This window comes from Elephantulus edwardii, unplaced genomic scaffold, assembly GCF_000299155.1.
Source record: "Elephantulus edwardii isolate Elephantulus edwardi_28Jun2011 unplaced genomic scaffold, EleEdw1.0 scaffold00032, whole genome shotgun sequence".
Classification (NCBI taxonomy): Eukaryota; Metazoa; Chordata; class Mammalia; order Macroscelidea; family Macroscelididae; genus Elephantulus; species Elephantulus edwardii.
Window position 1 is genome coordinate 12525888 of NW_006399782.1, and position 21357 is coordinate 12547244.

Sequence of the window (21357 nt, forward strand, 5' to 3'; positions counted from 1 at the left end):
ATGTTCTCTTGATCTTTTAAGCATTATGTAGTGACCTTCCTTGAACTTTGTGATGGTTTTTGTATTGAAATTTATTTTATTAAAGATTAATATCTCTACTCCTGCTTTTTCTGGTTGCCATTTGCTTGGTATATTTTTCCAACTTTTTTATATTTAGTCTTTCTTTATCTTCATTTTTTAGGTGTGTCTCTTGTAGACAGCATATTGATGGATTTTGCTTTTTTATCCAATCTGCTACTCTTTTTCTCTTCAGTGGTGCATTTAAACTATTCACATTCAGTATGATTATAGAGAGGTAAGGTATTATTGCTATCATTTTGTTGAGTTCTTTTTGGTGTTTTTGCTAGTTATTTTGGTCCATCCTGCTTTCTGTGGCACCTCTGTAAGAAGAACTTCTCTCAGTGTTTCCTGCAACACTGGTCTTGTTTGTACAAACTCCCTTAGGTTCTGTTTTTCTGGGAATATCTTGATCTCTCCTTCATATGTGATGGACAATTTTGCTGTGTACAGTATTCTTGGTTGACAGTTGTGTTCACTGAGTGTTCGATATATGTCATTCCATTGTCTTTTTGCTCACATGGTTTCTGCTGAGAAATTGGCACTTAATCTTATGTGCTCTCCCTTATAGGTTACTCTTTGTTTCTCCCATGATGCTTTCAGGATTCTCTCCTTATCTTTGGTTCTGAAAAATGTGACTATGATATGCCTTGGTGTTTTTCTTTTGGGGTATATTCTATATAGTGTTCTTTCAGCTAATGTATATATGTTCTATCATTCTATCATGGGAAGTATTCTTCTAGTAATTCTTCCACAACTTTTTCCATGCCTTTACTTATTTCTTCCTGTTCTGGCATTCTTATGATGTGCATGTTATTTCTCTTGATGGTGTTCTGCATTATTCTTAGGTTCTCTTTTTCCTTTCTTTTTGATTCTTCTTTTTGTTCTAGCAGATCAGTGGTGGCAATTCTATCTTCTATTTCACTGTTTCTGTGTTCCATCTCCTCAACTTTATTCATGTGTCCCTTCATCATATTGACATCATCTGAAACATTGGACCTCATATTTTGGATTGTGGTTTCTTGTTTTTTCCAGAGTCTCTAATGCCTTATTTGTTTTATCTGCATTGCTTTGAATTATTTTTTAAAGCTCCTGGTTTTTGCTTGCAGTGTCCTGTAATTCTTCATGTTTGTTTTTCACTCATTGAAAATATTCCATTATTATTCTTTTAAATTCTGTGTCATAAAGTTCCATCAGACATTCTGACTTCAGGAATCCACTGACACTGGGTTGCTTTTTGGAGGTGATACCTTGCTTTGGGCTTGTGTTGGTTGTGAGGTAGCCTGCTTCTTTCATGACATTGCTTTGGTAGAGTTTTTCCATGCCTGAGGTAATAGCCGGTTCTTGGTTTGAAGTCATTGCACCAGAAGAGGATTGGACAGGTGCATGTGTAGATGCACATAGGGTGGGTGCACATGCAGACGTACACAGGGGTGAGGGGGGGCACGCACACACAGACGCATGCTGGGGGTGGGGGCATGCAGGGGATCATTATTGGAAAACCAGGAAGCCTTTGTTTTCCCTTTGAGAACTAGGTTTGCACCCTAGTCAAGCTCTAGCTATCTCATTCCCTCCTGCTTAAGGTGAAGGGGTCCCACATGCACATGGTCCAGCAATCAACAATGATCCCCCCTAAGTAATGCACCCAAATTTCTGCTGTCCTGCTTGCTTCTGGTGGGTAGGTCCTACTGCAGCTCCCTGCTTCCCACCGAGGCACACTGTTCCCTGCTGAGGCTCAGTGCTCCCAGCTGAGTCTCTCAAATGAATTATTTTAATAATAGTTCTCAATGAAATTCCATCTGTGTGCATCACTGTGGTGCATGTTGCTCTGGTGCACACCACCCTGGTGCTGTATTTTCTTATGTTCATAACAACCTTATCAGGAACAAGAACATCTGCTTCTTCCTTCAAGGGAGTACTTGTCTCAAGATGTATGAGAACTGTTTGCAGTCCTCCTTCTTGGCACACCTCATATGCAAGGCACATAGCCAAGTCCCAAGGACATGTTTGCCCCTTACACATCCCACAATTCAACTCAGCCCTAGTGCCAGAGAATTACCATGCTGACGCCTGCACCATCCAGGTCCTGGTTCAACAACTCAGGCTATGCATGGAAAAGGAATAGCCACTTTCAAAACAGCACCTTAATCTGGACCACATTTCACAGTTTAAAAAGCATTTTTCCTTCCAATAAAGTAAGCTGGGGAAATCTTACTATATCCATTTTGCAGAAATAAAACTTGAGGCTTAAAGAGGTCACCTAACTTGTTTAAAGTTGTGATTCTTACAAGCAGCAAGTGGAACCAGTCCTCATTTCCTAAAGTCTAACCACACAATTTCCTAATGGCAGTGATGGTGAATATCTTTTTGTGTGCTCACTGGTCATTCATATGTCCTTACTGGTAACTGCTTATTAAAAGTCTTTTCTTGTCAATATATACAAACTAACTTGAATTCTGCAAACATTTACTGAGCACCTTCTATTCTAAGCACTGTTCTAAGCACTGCAGATAAAGCAATGAAGAAAACAGTCAAAGTCTTTGCTCTTAGAGCCCAGTAAGTAGCAAAATATATTAATACTTGTCAACTAGAGATAAGTGTGCCTAGACCAAAAGGCTGTTTTGTTAATAGGACAAGGGAACACTGCATGGTTTAAAATTTAAGAACAAACAAATTATTCAAGAAAATGGACTTTATGAAGAAGAATGTGGCATCAGGATCAGAGGAAGCCTTATCAACAACCAGCAGATGACACAACTTCCTTGATGAAAATAAAGAGGACTTGAAGCACTTGCTGCAAAAAATTGAGGACTATAGTCTTCAATATGGATTATATCTTAACATCAAGAAAACAAAAATCCTCACCACTGGGTCAAGAGGCAACATCCTGATAGATAGAGAAGAGATAGAAATTGTTTATAATTTCATCTTACTTGGATCCATAATTATCAATCTTGGCAACAGCAGTCAGAAAATAAAAAGATGTGTTTTCCCAGAGGCGCACGGTTCGAATCCACCAGATGCTCTGCTGGGGAAGGAGGGACAATCTCCTCCTGTACCAGTCAGATCTGATTTGACGGTACACTCACACAAAAATAATAAAATAAAATAAAAAATTTAAAAAAAGATGTGTTTTATGGAGAAAACTGAGGTCAAGGATCTCTCCAAAAGGCTGAAAAGCAAAGATGTCAGTTTAAAGGCTAAGGTATATCTGAGTCAAGCCATATTATTTTTAATTACTTCCTATACATCTGAAAGCAGGACAGTGAATAAAGATGACAGAAGAAAAATCAATGGCTTTGAGATGTGGTATTGCAGAAGAGCACTAAATACCTCATGAAGTGGCAAAAGAATGAACAAATATGTCTTGGAGGGAGTATAGTCAGGATGCTTCTTAGAGGAAAGGATGATGAAACTACTTTTAGCATGTTGCTTGGAGGGGCCAGCCCTTGGAGAAAGATATAATGGTTGGAAAAGTAGAGGGTCAGTGAAGGAGAAGATGACCCTCAATGAGATGGATTAACATAATGACTGTAACAATGGGCTTTAATGTGCAAGGGATGATTAGGATGGCACAAAATTCAGATCCAATGCTGTTCGTGTTGCTATGAATTGCCCTCAACTTGTCAGCTCCTAACAACAACAATAGACAAGTGGCTTAAAGGGAAATAAGTCGGGGTCCAGGGACTAAGAGCAACAGGAGTCAGGGAGAATGGTGCTGTGTAGGGTGAGTCTGACAAAACCTATTTGACAGGGAGATGCTGGAGCAGAGAGCTGGGTGAAGTAAGAGAAATGACACGTGGGCTATCTAGGCAGCACTGGCACCTACTATGTGTGCTAGAAACTGTACAGATGTATGTATATAGTTCCATGTAAATTCTCACATTCATTTTTTCAGATAGTTTAATCACTGGAAAATTATTCAATAAATACAGAAATTTAAAAAACACTTTAGGTAGTTTTTTAAATTATTAGTTGCTATCAAGTCAGCTTTAACTCATGATAACCTCATGTACAACAGATGGAAACACTGCCCAGTCCAGTGCCATCTTTACACTCCATTATTTAAAGTCTATTACTGTGGCCACTTTGCACATTATGTGAGTCCTTTCCAACCCTGGAGGCTCATCTTTCAGCAGTACCTCAGACAGTATCTCATTGTTACACGTGGGTCATTTCTTGACTCATTTTTAAATAAGTAGATCCCCAAACCTTTCTTCCTAGTCTGTATGAGCCTAAAAGCTCCACTGAAACCTGTCCACATGGACGGTCCTGCTGGTATTTGAATTATACTTGTATACATTATGTATTATATACACAAGCCACCACATTATGACAAACTGACAGGTAATTTCATAAGCTCACTCCCCTCTGTCCCACTAGAAGCATTGAAACAAAGAGCTTCAAAGATTCATCAACTATTTTCTCATTACTGTCTGTCTGTATGTAGACATGGAAGCTGGGTCCCAGTGGGAAATTCCAAATTGCCCAGAACATTTTTGGTTCCTCTTTTCAGTATGGTTCTTCCACATCAATAGCACTTAGTAAAAGGACCTCAGATAGAAGCCTCAAGTCACCCACTGAATGGTATGTTACTAATCGACCTTTACAGTCACCCACACTTCTGTTCGGATGGCTACTCAAAAACTCCTTAGGAGTCATCACTGAAATTAGACAGCTTTCAATTTTTACTTCTTTTTTGACATGGCACCACATGTCAAAATAAATTTGAAATCCTGGGTTCTTTCAGAGTGGAATAAATAGATCTCTGGCAGAAAGGATGATAGCTTGGTACCTCAGATAAATGAACTGTTTTCTGTCCTGGTATCTGTTTGACCCATAACAAGACCAGAGTCCCACACATTTGACATATCGCCTGAGATGGGGTGAGGGGGAAAGATGAGACCAGGGGTGGGGGCGGGGAGGAAGGAAACTTTAATGGTAAATCTACTATGTAGTAGGAAGATTTTCCATTTTCTCTCAACTAATTTTAATTTTACAACATCCTGAAGGACAGATAACATACTTTACAAATGAGGAAACAAATCAATCAGCAAATTGAGACTAAAGCTGAGACTAAAATCCAAGCCAATGGCAATCTATAGGGAATCTCAAGGCCTCCTAGCTTTAGCAAGCAAGGTGGTGTCGTCAGCATAAACCAGGTGGTTGATGAATCTTCCTCTAATCCTGAGGTCACATTCTTCTTCATAAAGTCCAGCTTCTCAAATGATTTGTGGATTGAATAGGTATGAGGAATGGATACAGCCTTGATGCACATCTTTTTCTTTTCTTTTTTTTAAACCATTAAATGTTTCTTTGCTCTGTTTGGACAGCGGTTCTTACTGTAGGCATAGACTTTGTGTAAGCATAATTAAGTGTTCTGGAATACCCATTCTTCCTATTGTTAGCCATAGTTTATTACAAACTACACAGTCAAATGATTTTGCATAGTCAATATAATACAAACATTCTTCTAGTATTCTCTGCTTTCTGCCAGGATCCATCTGACATCAACAATATCTTTGGCACTACAGTGTCTAGTCTAAATGGCTCTTGTGTGTCAGGAAGTGTGAAGACAGTGCAGGATGGGACTGGCTTCAGAATTTTTGTTCATAGGGTCACTATGAGTCATATTCAACTCAACAGCACCTAAAAACAACAACACTATCTTCTAAACACAGCTTTAACTCTGGCTGTTCTCTAAATGTACTGTTTTAGCCATTTTTATATTATCTTTAGCAATATTTGCTTGCAGATATCATTAACCATGTTGTTGTTATGTACTGTTGAGTCACCTTCTACTCATAGTGACCCTATGTACAACAGCCCTATATCCTGTTCCATCCTTTGCCAATCTTACTGTCTCTGATAAACCTACTTCCATTATCCCAGTTACTGATTCAATGCATCTCATCAAGGGTCTTCCTCTTTGCACTGTCCCTTGACCCTCCCAAGCATGGCATCCCTCTCCAAGGACTGATCCCCCTTGCAACATGTCCAAAGTATATCAGATGAAGCTTCAGAATCCTTGCCTCCAAGGAGCAGCCTGGCTTCACCCTCTCCAGAACAAGCTTATTTGTTCTCCTAGAAGTCCATGGTATATTCAGTACTCTTCTCCAGCACCAATTCTCCTTCTCTTATCCCTAGTCATTGTCCAGCTTTTTGATGCATAGCAAGTAATTGCAAAAACCATGGCCTGGATCAGGTGCACTTTAGTCTCCAGACTGACATCATTGCTCTTCAGAACTTTGTAGAGGTCTCTGACAGCTGACTTTCCCAATGCAATCGTCTTTTAATTTTCTGGCTACTGGTACCAAGAGTGTTGATTGTAGAGCCAAACAATCTGAAGCTGTTGACAAACTATATCTCTTCACCATCCATTATGATGTTGCCTATCAGCTCAGTGATGAGAATCTGTTTTCTTGATGTTGATCTTCAATCCATATTGAAGGCCACAGTCCTTGACCTTCTGCAGCAAATGCTTCATATAATCTGTCTTGGAAATAGTAACAAATATGGGTCTCTTCCATTCAATTGGCCAGGTAGCTGTCCTCCAAATTTCCTGGCACAGACTGGTGAGCATATCCAGGCTTGAATCTGAGAGTTGAAGCATGTCAGTTGATATCCCATCAATTCCTGGAGCCTTATTTTTTTTCCAATAACTTCTGTGCAATTTGAACTTCTTCTCTCATCACCACTGACTCTTTATTATGCACTACTTCCTGAAATAATGCCGTGTCAACCACTTTTTTTTTGGTACAGTGATTCTGTGTATTCCCTCTGACTTCTTTTGCTGCTTCCTGGATCATTAAAGATTTTGCCCATATTGTTTCTCAGTATTGTAACTTGAGGCTTGATTTTTTTTTTTCTTTTTCATTTAGGAAAGCTTGAGAAATACTGAGAAAGTTCTTCCTTTTTTATTTTCCAACTTCAGCTTTTTTTACATTTTATTATAATACTTTGCTTTGTCTTTTTTGAGCTGTCCTTTGAAATATTCAGTTTGTTACTTTTACTTCTTAATCTCTTCTCTTTTGTTTTGGTGTCTTGACACTCTAGAGCAACTTTCATAATTTCATCTGGCTTCCCTTTTGGTCTTTCCTTCCACCTCCATCTTTGTAATGAACTTACGTTCTCTTTTTTTTTTTCTTTTTTTTTTTTTCCATCAGAACTCTAACATGCTATTAACTACGTTCTCTTTATGGATGTTATCTTTGATGTCAACTCACAACTCAATCTCAAATCTACTTTTGAGAATATTTTTAAGTTCAAGTAGGATAGAGTCAAAGTTATATTTAGTTCTTGTGGACTTATTTTCATTTTGTTCCACTTCAATTTTAATTTCCACATGAGTAGTTGATGATGTGTTGCACAACCAGCACCTGAACCAGCTTTGACTGCTAATATTGAGTTTCTACAACGATTATATCTACAGATGTAGTCTGTCTGGTTCCTGTGCAGTTCATCAGTTGAAGTCTATGTATCATAACCATCTGTTACTTTTAAAAGTTATGTTATTAATAAATCACTGAATGTACCAAATTCAATCATTCCATCTCCAGCCTACTTTCTGTCCCCAACCTCATCATTTCCAACTATCATTCTTTCTACTTTGCTTCTAACTTTGGCTTTCTAGTCACCAAATATTATTAATGCACTTTATCTGCATATTTATTTGGTCACTTTCAGAGTGCAAAAGTTAGCTGTCTTTGTTGTTGTGTGCCAGAGTCAGAATCAACTGGTAGAAGACTCTTCAGTGAAGACTCTTCAGTGGATTTTTCAGAGACAGTAAATCAAATGGAGGTAGATTGCCAAAAGTTTGGTAGAATTTCTTAATTTCCTCATCTTTGCTTCAGCTGCTGTTAGGTATATTTGAAAAGCAATTATATTAACAAATCTTCCGTGTGTGTGTGTGTGTGTGTGTGTGTGTGGTTAGTATTCTATTACTCACAGCATCGTACCTCATGATATATTTGCAAAGATCTTTTTAACTATGAATGCAACACCAGTTTTTCTTCAACCTTTTGTTCCTGGAAAAGTAGATCTTATAATTGCTCAATTGCCCCACAATTCTGTCATCCAAGAAGAGCAAGGACCTAGAAATGAGGCCTTATGATATTAGTTTCCTCACAGGGTTTTGTATGGCTCTGGGAATTGGGATGCTGAGAACTGAAATTGGTAGCTCTTTGTGAGAGATGTCTAGTTGTGAAAGAGTTGGGCCTTTGATGCTGTTTTAACCTCTAGTATAGCATTGGCAGAGTGGTTATGCCATAAAGATACTTTGTTCTGCTCCAATCAGCAAAAATTGTCTGGCAAGATATTTTGATGGTATTTTTGGGTGCTAGGACCTTAGCAAGGGACCGTAGAAAGGAAGTGGAGCTTGAAAGCAGGAATATTGTTCTTTCTAGGATGTGCTGATGGAAAAATGGGCTGAAGATTTTAATTAATTCCCTCTTAGCAAATTCATCTTTGAGATACTCTTTGGCATGTTTCAACTGAGAGATGCAGCCCTGGATGTGCTCACCAGCCAATGCCAGGAAATTTGGAGGACAGCTGTCTGGTCAGCTGACTGGAAGAGATCCATATTTATTCCCATTTCCAAGAAAGATGATCCGACAGATGTGGAAATTATTGAACAACATCATTAATATCACATGCAAGCAAAATACTGCTGAAGATCGTCAAAACCGGCTAGGGAACTTCCAGAAGCTCAAACAGAATTTACAAGAGGCCATAGCATCAGTGATATCTGATGTTAGATGGATCCTGGATGAAAATAAAGAATACAAGGAGAATGTCTACTTATGGTTTATTGACTATGCAAAAACATTTTACTGCATGGCTGTTATGGCTAACATTGAGAAGAATGGAAATCTCAGAACACTTAACTATGCTCAGGTGAAACCCATACCTAGACAAAGAGGCTGTTCTGTGAACAGAGAGAGCAAGGAAATGCAAAATGGTTTAAAATTAAGAAAGGAGTGCATCAGTGTTGTATCCTGTATCCAATTCCATACATATGCTGAGCAAATTATTTGAGAAGCTGGGTTCTATGAAGAAGAAAGTGGCATCAAGATAGGAGAGAGACTCATCAATAACCTATCTTATGCAGGTGACACAACCTAGCTTGCTGAAAATAAGGAGGACTTAAAGCACTTACTGCAGAAGATCAAAGAATACAACGAAAGAGAGGAAGAGCATCAACCAGATGGATTGACACAGTGACTGTTGCAACAGGCTTTAGTGTGTCAGGGATAATAAGGATGGCAGAGTATCCTTATCTCTTATTCTTACAATGACTCATATTTGACTCAATGGCACCTAATAACAGCAACTTAGCAACTTCAAGCTTTTGGGAAACTTTGTGCCGCATGTATCCATATGGGTATGGACGAGAGACTTAAAGGAACTGGGATGTGGGGTGCATTTGAGTAGCTGGGTCCTTACCATAGTTTCCACCAAAGTCTTGTCTGAGTGGAGTTGAAGAAAACTGTTTCAGCCTGAAACCATGGGGCTAGTAAAAGTCTACACAGAAAAGGATTCCATTTCTCAAAGCAAAGGAGTTCAAAGGTGCGGTCAGAGTGGAATAGGATCGGTGTTGTTAGGTATCGAGTCAAATATGAATCATAACAACTCTATGAACAATAGATCTCTAAACCCTGTCCTGTCCTCTGCCTTCCTTATCATCTCTGACATACTCAGGTCCATTGTTGCAATCACTGTGGCAATCCATCTGGTTGAGGGTCTTCCTCTCTTTTGCAGACCTTCCACTTTTCCAAACATGATGTCTCTCTCCAAGGAATAATCTCTCTAGCAATATGCCCAAAGTATGTGAGATGAAGCTTTGCCATCTTTGCCTGCCAGGAGCACTCTAACTGTACTTTCTCTACGACATATCTGTTTGTTCTTTTGGCACTCCATGGGATATTCAGTATTCTTCTCCAACCGCACAGTTTAAAGGCATCAATTCTTCTTCTGTCATCTTTATTCATTGTCCACCTATCGAATACATAGCAGGTGATGAAAAAAACCATGGTCTAAATCAGATACACCTTAGTCTTCAAACTTACATCATTGCTCCTCATTAATTAGGAGAGGTACATGGCAGCAGACTTGTCTGGTGAAGTATGTCTCCTGATTTCCTGACTGCTGGTACCAAGGGTATTGATTAGGGATCCAAGTAAGATGAAATAGTTGGCAATCTCAATTTTACAAATAAATTTCTTTTTACCTAGAATGTTGATGTTCATATGTTCCATTTCATTTTTCAAAGTTTATAGTTTCCCAATAGTCAAGCTATGTACTTCCAGAGTACTGAGGAGCAACATACTTACTCTAGAAACTAAGGCACACCTGATCCAGACCTTGGCCCTCGCAATTACTTGTTAAGCATCAGAGAGCTGGACAATGATCAAAGATGACAGAAGAGTTAATGCCTTCAAGTTGTGGTGCTGGAGAAGAGTCTTGAATATACCATGGACCACCAAGAAAACAAATAGGTCTGTCGTGAAGAGGGTGAAACCAAGTATTTGAAGCCTAGGATTTTTAAGCTCTGTCTTACATACTTTGGGCAAAGGGCTAGGAGGGACCAGTCCTTAGAAAAGGACATAATGCTCAGAAAAGTGGAGGGACAGCACAGGAAAGGAAGACCTTAGATGAGATGGATTGATACAGTAACTGGGACAATTCCGAGTCAGTGAGACTGGCTCAGGACATGGCAGGTTTCAGAGCTGTACATAGGATTGTTATGAGGTGCAGGCGACTCAACAGCACCTAACAACAAAAACAACTATTAAATAATGTTTTTCATTACTTTTCCTCATTTTGATTGACTTCCAATCTGGGTTCTCCCACTACTACTACAACTATCCATGTTTCAGTACTGTTCACAGGGTTTTCAGAGGGTTTAAAAAGTGATACCTAATAACAATAGTGACTTACTTAATGGTTAGAAAACTTAGAGAGCCATGGGCATTAGAAAGCCAAAAATCTCTGATCATGTATAGTCCCTAAACATAGGGCCCTGGGTTCTGTGTAAAACCTTGTTCTGTCTGCCTCACCTTAGGTAACAGCCAGATCATCAAGTCAGTGAAGGAAATAGCAGTATTGCCCTGTGACTACAACGTTCCTGATAATCAACTTAAGAATTTTCGAATCTACTGGCAAACGAATGAGGAAGTGGTGTTAACAATCATGTCTGGAAAAGTTTCTAAGGAACCCAAGTACTTGAACCGGACCCTTGTAGACATTCCCAGAAACCTTTCCATCATCATCCTGAATTTGCGCCCGTCAGACACGGGCACATACACCTGTGTTGTGCTGAAGAATGAAAAAGGATATTTCAAGCGGGAACACCTTGTTTCAGTGGATTTATTAGTAAGAGGTTAGTGAAGGTTTTTGTGTGTTTTTTTTATTTGGGTTTGGTTTGTTCTTTGTTGTTTTTTTAATTGCTTTGCTTACAAAATTCATATACATTGTGTTTCACACTATTCTTCATTCACGTTGTGTTTCCTACAATCATTTTCATGCATTATGTTTTATAAAATTAATTGCCAATGGACTTTGTTAGTCATTATCCTGTCTTTTCACCCAGATCCTTCCCATTTCCTCCCTCCCGCCACACTCCCTCCACCTACCAAACCTATCTTGAGTTCTCATACATCTTTTAATAGTTATCCTTATATCTTGACAATAATGGTCTTATGCAGTATTTGTCCTTATGAGACGGCATTAGTTCACTCAGCATAATGCTCATCAATTTCTCCCAAATTACATAGTATTTTTCCAAATTATTTCTCCTGAGTCCTGCATAGTATTTGTGTGAATGTACCACAATTTCTCAATCCATTCAGTTGTGGTTGGACATTTGGACTGTTTTCATGTTCTTGCAATAGTATGCAATGCTATGAGCATTGGTGTACAAATCTCCATTTGTTCTTGGGGATATATTCCTAATAGTGGAATAGCTGGGTCATAAAGAGTTCCTATGTTCAACTTTTTAAGGAAACATCAAACTGTATTCCAGAGTGGTTGTACCATTTTACAATCCCATCAAAAGTGTATGAGAGTTCTCACCTCTCCACATCCTATCTAACATTTATCGCTTGCTGCCCTACTAAACTTTGTCACTGCTACTTGAATGAGATGGAATCTCATTGTGGTTTATATTTTGCATCTCTCTTATTGCCAGTGATTTTGATCATTTGAGTTTTGTTTTTACTTCATTTTAGGCTAGTAAATTCTTAATGCTCTTAAAGACATGCTATTATCTATTGTTGTTGCTGTTGGTGTTGGTGATGTTGTTGTTGTTAGGTGCCAGAGAGTTGAGTGTGATTCATAGCAACCATATAACAACAAATCTTTCCAACCCCGTGCCATCCTCATCATCTCTGATATACCTGAGCCCATTGAGCCACTTTGTGTATTCATTTCATTGAGGGTCTTCCTCTCTTTCCTTGATACTCCATCCCAAGCATGATGCCTTTTTCCAAGGACTGGCCCCTCCTAACAACATGCCCAAGGTATATGAGACAAAATCTCACCACCCTTCCCTCTAAGGAACACTCTAGTTGCATTTTCTACAAGATATGTTTGTTTATTCTTTTGGCAGTCTATGGGATATTCTGTAATCTTCTTCTGCACCGTTAACTCAAAGGCATTAATTCTTCTATCATCTTTAGTCCTTGCCCAACTCTCAGATGGATAATAAGTGATTGGAAAAAAACCGTAGCTTGAGCCAACTGACCTTAGTTTTTAGACTGAAATCATGGCTTCTTAGTACTTTATCTTTTTATTATTATTATTAATTTCAATGAAAATTTACAGAGACTTTTGATTTTCAACTTCCCCCCCCCCCAGTACGCTACCCTCTTGGAAAAGTAAAAGAAAAATTCTTTCACTGTTTTACAAACCTTCCTCCCAGGTCCACTCCACTATGCAGCCTTTGCTCTGGACTCCTGTCATGACAAAAATATCTAATCACGCATCCCTTTTAAAGAGATTTCTCCTTCATCTGTTTCAATGCAGTATACATTATTGAACCCATCTGTCTCAGTCTCCCCCTAATCCCAATGTCAGTCTTGTTTTACAACAGTGGCACCATGCAGTATTGGTCCTTATGTGACTGAGATACTTTACTCAGCATAATGTCCTGCAGGGTCACCCATTTTTAATATTGCATGAGTTCCTTGTTTTTCAGTGCAGCATACTATTCCATTGTGTGAATATACCACAGCTTCTCTATCCATTCATTTGTTGATGGGCACTTAGGTTGCTTCCAACTCCTTCCTCTTGTGAACAAACCCGCGATAAACATGGGTATGCTTATATCTGCTTGGATGTCAGTTCTGCATTCCATTCTTTTATCAAGCATCTTGTCCTTCTCCAGCAATTGGTCCCTCTTGATAGCAAAAATGACAGACTTCAGTATGGATTACACTTCAACATAAAGAAAATTTAAAAATCTTCACAATTGGACTAATAAGCAGCATCATAATAAATGAAGAAAAATTTAAAGTTATCCAAGATTTTATTTTACTTGAATCCACAATCAACACCCATGGAAACAGCAGTTAAGAAAGCAAATGATGTTATTACACCGAACAAATGTTCCAAGGACCTCTTTCAAATGCTTTCAAGTGCAAATATGTCACTTTCAGATTTAACGTTATACTTGGTAGAGACAATGAAGATGAGAATTCTCTCACATAGTGTGAAAGGAGCAGATACAATGTGAGGGTGGCCAAGTCTGACTTCTACCTGCTTCATAAATGAGAACTGCCCCATCAATAATATCCATAGTACTAAACAAATAGCTACATGGTCAGACATGCCACTTCATATGCTCCTGCACCTATTTCTATGAATTATTGGGTCCATTATTTGTTGCAAATTGACCCACAGACTTTAATCACAGTCATGGGCTTTATTAAGGATATAGCATTGGAGTGGGCGATGAGGCCAGATATATCACACAATGCAAGTCCAGATTTAATCCAACAGACCCAAGCCAGATTAATAATGGCACAATTCCTCAATTAGTTTAGACAGCTTCTCAGTCAACGAGTGAAAGTCTAGGTTCATTTCAGCAGCACAAATAATCCTCTAGTTTCCTTAGTCATCCAGCAAACTTTATCTCAGAGCAGTTACAAGTAAGCTTTTCATTCAATCATCTAGCAAGTATAACCTTTAACTGTGGCTCCATCTCCAAGGTTCTTCTAGTTACATCTTGCCACAGTTACTTCATAGCAGTACCACAATCTCTTCACCCTCTTTCCACCACTGTTGTCTCCATCATTATCTCTCACAGTGTGGAAAGTGTTCTCATATATTGATCCCAAAGCTGTTGACGATTTGTAAGACTATGTGTCTACAGTTAAGGTAGCTGGAGACCATGAACCCCAACAGAGGCTAGCACAATGGCTAGAAAGGCCCATTTTTAAGGGTTCTGACATCACAACTAGATTAATACAATTATTACAACAATGTGTTCAAACATAGTAACATTTGTGAGGGTATGCAGGACTGGACTATTAGTCCAAAGGATCATTCCAACTTCAATCTCCATGACCTTGAGAAGGAAAACTAGATAGTGCCTACAACTATCTCACTGCTGACCACACTGAAAGGGATCCTAGTAAAAAGTCCTGGATCAAAGAATGTGAAAGAAAATTTTAAACATCCAAAATTGACCAGGCTTACTGGTTTGATGAATGATTATAGCCTATTTAGTCACCCTACAAATTTGGAGCTTCATATTAGCATTGTGACTCAACTTTCAACCAAACAACAGATAGAGCTATATGGTGAATACAACAGGGAATGGAATAGAGGGGTTAATGGAAATGACAATCCCATATCTGAAGTGGGAAAAGTGTAGTTTTATTGTGGGTCTTGTAATTTATGTCACAAAACAAAATGTGGTTGAATGGAAAACCAATATATTTTGTAAACTTTCACTCAGATCACAATAAGGAGAGGAGAAAATTACAACTAAGGAAACTTTATGGGATAGTTAAATTCTATAACATGGAATTGCCATGAGTAGGAATAAATTTTTTAAAAAATGTATGAGAACCTCTTCCTGACTAAGACACTCAGAAAATTAGAATAGAAGGGAATTTCCTCAACATAGTGAAAAGTATATATGCAAAACCAAGAGACAATATTCTTCTCAATGGAGAAAGGCTAAAGGCATTTTCTTTGCAAACAAGGACCAGACAACAATGCCCACTGTCACCCACCACTTCTATATAGTATTTTGTATTGGAAGTGTTGGCTAGGACAATACAACAAGAGAAGAAAATAAAAGTCATCCAGATCTGCAAAGAGATAATTAAACTATTGCTATAGGGATATTGTAGCTAATGTTAGATGGATGTTGGCCGAAAACAGGGAGTACCAGAGGAATGTCTATTTGTGTTTCATTGATTATGCAAAGGCTGTGTGGATCATAACAAACTGTGGCTGACTCTGAGAAGAATGGGAATCCCAGAATACTTGATCATGCTAATGAGAAACCTATACTTGGACCAAGAGGCAGTCATCAGAACAGAGCAGGGAAACACTGCATGGTTCAAAATTGGGAAGGGTGTACACCAGGGATGTGTCCTGTCTCCATACCTTTTCAACCTGTATGCAGAACAGATTATCTGGGAGGCTGGGCTCTATGAGGAGAAATGTGGGGTCAGGATTGGTGGAAGATCTATTAACAATCTGCATTATGCAGATGACACAACCCTGATTGCTGAAACTGAGGAGGACCTGAAGCACTTGCTGCAGAGGATCAAGGATGGCAGCCTTCAACATGGATTGAGGCTCAATATCAAGAAGACAAAGATTCTCACCACTGAACCAATTGGCAGCATCAGGATGGATAGTGAAGAGATTGAGATTGTTCACAGCTTTAGTCTGCTTGGCTCCACAATCAACACTCTTGGCACCAGCAGCCAGGAAATGAAAAGATGTATTGCAATGGGAAAGTCTGCTGTTAGGGACCTCTCCAAAGTACTGAAGAGCAATGGTGTCTCTCTGGAGACTAAGGTGTGTCTGATACAGGCCATGGTCTTTACAATCACTTGTTATGCGTCAGAGAGTTGGACAAAGACTAGGGAGGATAGAAGGAGAATTGATGCCTTTGAGCTTTGGTGTTGGAGAAGAGTATTCAGGGTACCATGGACTGCTAAGAAAACAAACAGATTTATCCTGGAAAGGGTTAAGTTGGGCTGCTCCTTGGAGGCAAGGATTCTGAGACTTTGTCTGACATACTTTGGTCATGTTGTAAGGAGAGACCAGTCCTTAGAGAAGGACATCATGCTTGGGAGGGTGGAGAGGGTGGAGGGCAGGCGCAGGAAGGGAAGGCCCTCTAGGAAGTGGATTGATTCGGTGACTGGGGTAATCAGGATGGGTGTGTCAGAGACAGATTGGCACAGGACAGAGCAGAGTTTAGGGCTGTTGTATATAGGGTCGCTATGAGTCGCAGGCTACTCAACGGCACATAACAACAACATATGCAGATGATATGGATGATATGACAGTGTACACAGAAAACCCCAACAACTCAACAAAAAAAATTGTTAGAGTTAACAGACCAATTTAGTAGAGTGTCAGATATAAGATCAATATCCAAAAATTAGAGGGATTCCTCTACAATAACAAAAAGAACTCTAAGAAAGAAACTAAGAAAGTTAAACCATTTTCAAGAGCCAACCACAAATTAAGATATTTGGAAGTGAACCTAACTAGAGATACAAAAGACCTATACAAAGAAAACTACAGAACATTTCTGCAAAACACAAAAAAAGCCTTAAAGAAATGGAAAAATGAACCCTGTTCATGGATAGGAAGACTCAATATTGTGAAAATTACAATCTTACCAAAAGCAATCTACATATTCAAGACAATCCCAAAACAGACACCAAATTCATTTTTCAGAGATCAAAAGGGGAAATTGGCAAGTGTTTTTGGAGAGAAAAGAGAGCCCAAATAAGCAAAACACTTCTGAGAAACAAAATGAGGTGGGAGTCATAGCACTCCCTGACCTCAAAACCTACTACACAGTGGTATTAGCCAAAACAGAATGTTAGTGGTACAATGACAGGCACACAGACCAATGGAACAGAACTGAAAACCCAGAAATAGACCCAATTATCTATGGCCAACTGATATTCAACAAGGAAATAAAATGTATAAAATGGGGAAATGACAACCTCTTCAAAAAATGGTGCTGACAAAACTGGACTGCTGCCTGCAGAAAGCTGAAACAGGATCCACATCTCACACTATACACAAAAGTCAACTCAAGGTAGATCAGAGACTTGGGAGTAAAACCCTAAACCATAAAGTTCATATGAGACAAACTGGGGTCAAACTTAGAAGGCCTAGTCTACGGTATAAAGAGACTGACAAATATGGCCAGAAATGCACAATCTGAGGAGAATAAAATGGACAAGTGGGACCTTCTGAAGATTAAATCCCTGTGCTCATCAAAAACTTTTTCCAACAGGGTGAAAAGAAACCCTACTGATTGGGAACAAACATATGGCAATACCATTCCTCACAGGAGTCTCATAACAAATTTTATAGAATACTCCTAGTCCTTCATGAGGAAAAGACTGATAACCCAATTAATTACAAAATGGGCAAAAGACATGGAAAGACTTTTCACAGAGGAAGATATTTAAATGGTCAAAAGCCATATGAAGAAATGCTCCAAATCACCAGCAATAAGACAGGTAAATCAAAACCACAATGAGACACCATCTCACCCCAGTAGCAGTGGCAAAGTTTAACAGCACAGCAAGTAATAAATATTGGAAAGGATGTGGAAAGATAGAAACTCTTATACATTGGTTGATGGGATTGTAAAATGGTACAACTACTCTGGAAGGCAGTTTGGTGTTTCCTCAAAAAATGGAACATAGAAATTCCATATGACCCAGCTATTCCACTCCTTCGAATATAACCCAAGAAAATGAGAACTGAAGCACAAACGGAGACTTGTACATCAATGTTCATAGCAGCATTATTCACCATCGCAAGAACATGGAAACAGTCCAGAAGTCCAACCACAAATGAATGGATTGAGAAGTTGTGGTACATTCATACAATGGAATACTATGTAGCATCCATAGTAAATTACTACCTAACTTGGGAGGGACTGGAGAGCATTATGCTGAGTGAACTAACTCAGTCCCACAAGGATAAATACTATATAAAACCATTATTGTAGAATTATTATGAGGATCAAAGGGAGGCAAAGGGTGGAAACAGAGGGATGAAAATGGGGGAGGTTGTTAATCATAGGATTTCATATTTCGATGGGTAGGGGGATGAAGGACATAGGAAGGATCTTTTGTGAAAAACAATGTATTCAAATTTTTTAAATAAATGAGTATAAAATATTTTTTTAAAAAGAATAAAGTGAAAAATGTATGGTAAATTGTGAATTATATCTCATTATCATTTTAAATAATTTTAGATATAAGAAATGTAAATAATATTTAATAGTATAGTTTTAATGAATTTTAGATCATTTATTAAAATATCAATCCAAACATGCCTTTGTAGTGATATGTGTACATGCAAACATGCCTATATAGAACTATATATTTTAATATCCTTATTCTTTATTCAGCAGACTTCCATGATCCTGTTATAAATGAGTTGGAAAGCACATCTAATGGCATTAAAAAGATACTTTGTTCAACTTCTGGAGGCTTTCCAAAACCTCACCTCTCCTGGTTGGAAAATGGAGAAGAATTAACTGCAGGCAAAACTATAATTGTTCCAGATCTTGAAACTGAACTCTACACAATCAGCAGTGAGCTCCTTTTCAATGTTACCAGAAACCACACATTAGTCTGTCTAATCAACTATGGAGACAAACAAGTGTCAAAGAATATCTCCTTGGTGATGAGTAAGTGGTATTCTTTTAAGAGGTTTCTATCATATAGACTCTAAGAAGAAAAAAAAGAAAGAAAGAAAACGTAGCCAGATTTTAGAATTGAGTGTTTTGACTATGACATAGCACTTTAAGATGCACATATTAGGTAATAATAAAATGCTACTGCCACTCATGATACAAAGGTGTGGAAATAGTATTACTAGACTAATTAGAGACACAGAATGAGAATCAGGTAGTGGAAAACACATCAGAACTTAACGCTATTCTTTTTCCATTGACAGACAAACCTACTGAACCTATTCATCAATTCCCACCCTGGATCATTATCCTGAGCGGCATCAGCAGCAGCATTTTCATACTTGGGGGTGGCTTTATCATTGCCAGATGTTATCAGAACAGCAGTAAGTACTACTGTACTATCATTCCAACATCAATCTCTGGATGCCCAAACTCTATCAGTATAGGTCAGCATCTCTGTGAGGTTACAGTCTGTTCTATTCTCATGTCTGAACCAAGTCTATGGAAACTTTAGTGTCTCCCTTGACTCATCTAAGCAGATTCTGCAAAGTCATTGAACAAGCATTTTTGTGTACACTTAATGTGCCTGACCTTCTGTTAGGCACTGTTGTTGTTGCTGTTGTTTGGTGCCATCGAGTCCTAGACGACTCATAGCGGCCCTATGAGTGAAAGGTCTGAGTATTGTTCATAGGGTTTCCAGAGGCAAGCCATTTCAGACGTGGATGCTGCTCCTGCTTCTAGGCTTAGGCACTACAGTCACAAAAATGGGACATCTCTGCCTTCTAGAAATATTCTACTGTCATCTGTTTCTTCTCCTCTAGTTTTATAATAGGCGATTCTTGTGGCTTAGTGGTAAGGAATTGTGCTGTCAACCCCAAAGTACATAGTTTGAATCCACCAACTGCTCTGCAGGAGAAAGATGGGCAATTTCCTCCTACAAAATGTGCTGCCTCTGAACATACACTGGAGGATCAGTTACGGGTTGGCTCTCACTCAAAGGTGCACAACAATAACAACAACAAATTTTATTATATCTTTCTGGAAATATTGAGGCTTGCTAACTGATTAGAAGACATTTCTGATGGTGAGTAATATTATAAGGTTTTTATGTGGAGTTGGAGAAAAGAAATACTGGCAAGATTTGGAGATGCCACACGTAAAACTCTGAAAGAGCAAAAATTTGCTAGCCATGATTTGCCCCTCAGATATAATGATGAACTTACGGCTTTTCCAGATAAACAGAAAGGAAGGGAACTGGCTAAAACTAGAACAACCTTATAAGAAATACTAAAGGAAGTTCTTAAGACAGAGAACCAATTATGATGGACAAAACGCCAAAATTAACACATATGCCGACATCATTCAGAAACAGGCATAGACACAAAAATACACAAAGTAAAGCAAACTTTGAAGACTAAAAATAAGGAACCGGAAGTACCAGTCCATAAATGAGGACAACTACAAAGCAAAAAGAGGACTAAATAGTATAGTTATAGAACTTGCAAATGGAAAAGAGGGCAAGGTGACTTCAAGATAAAGTAACTTGGGAATAAAATAGTTATGCTTGGATGGTTACCAGCGATTGAATAGGAAGGGAAAGGGAGTGGAAATTAACAACTAAATAATATTCATTCAATTAATTGTTGTAGAGCTGGGTTTCTAGGCTGACCATCTCTCTCCTTATGGACTACACTACCACGGCTTCCTTAAACAGGTAATGTGTTGTTGTGATGTGTCGTCAAGTTTCCTGCAAACCTTAGTGACCTTATGTACAGCAGCTCCCTTTAATTCTGACACACCAACCCCATTACCCCAGTTACTGTATCAAAACAAATTTGCGAGCTCAGCCTCAGTTGTCATATCTTTTAGTCTACTCTAAGTGTGTTCTGCTATAGATAGGGTTTTCGAAGGCCTATTATATTTCAGAAGTGGATGGCCAATCCTTCTTCCTAGTGTCTTAATTCAGATGCTTAGTTTTAGAAAAATATCTAACAGACAAGCATTTTGCTGAGCAGATAAAGGACACTTACCTTGCATGGACAGGGAGAAAAGTGAAACAATGAATAAATGGAAATCCAAAACCTTTGTAAACTTTCATTAAAATTAATAAAAAAAAATCCAAAAAAAGGACACTTCACTTTTTAAATCTCAGAATAATAAAGTAATGACAGAGTGAATAAAAGTTAAAATGTTGTAGACACATATTATTATAGGTAAAGGAAAAGACAATGAAAGACAATATATGATAAGGGTATATGATCATCACAATACCAAAAAAGAAGACACAAAGAGGTACACAAGAAATACAATCAGCAGCAGATATAAAGGCAGGCAGGCAATACAAACAGGTATGGATAGGTTAAAAGGACTACATATATGGC

The 21357-nt window shown here is 38.5% G+C and overlaps 1 protein-coding gene across 1 annotated transcript in view; it reads left to right on the forward strand.

The window, feature by feature from the left end:
• Positions 1–20267, forward strand: part of CD80 (CD80 molecule) — a 48288-nt gene extending 28021 nt beyond the window's left edge. The window contains exons 2-4 of the mRNA XM_006884319.1: positions 11120–11437; positions 18689–18970; positions 20182–20267. Coding sequence (XP_006884381.1) covers positions 11120–11437; positions 18689–18970; positions 20182–20267 — 686 coding nt within the window. The remainder of the gene's footprint in view (positions 1–11119; positions 11438–18688; positions 18971–20181) is intronic.
• The last annotated feature ends 1090 nt before the right edge of the window (positions 20268–21357 follow it).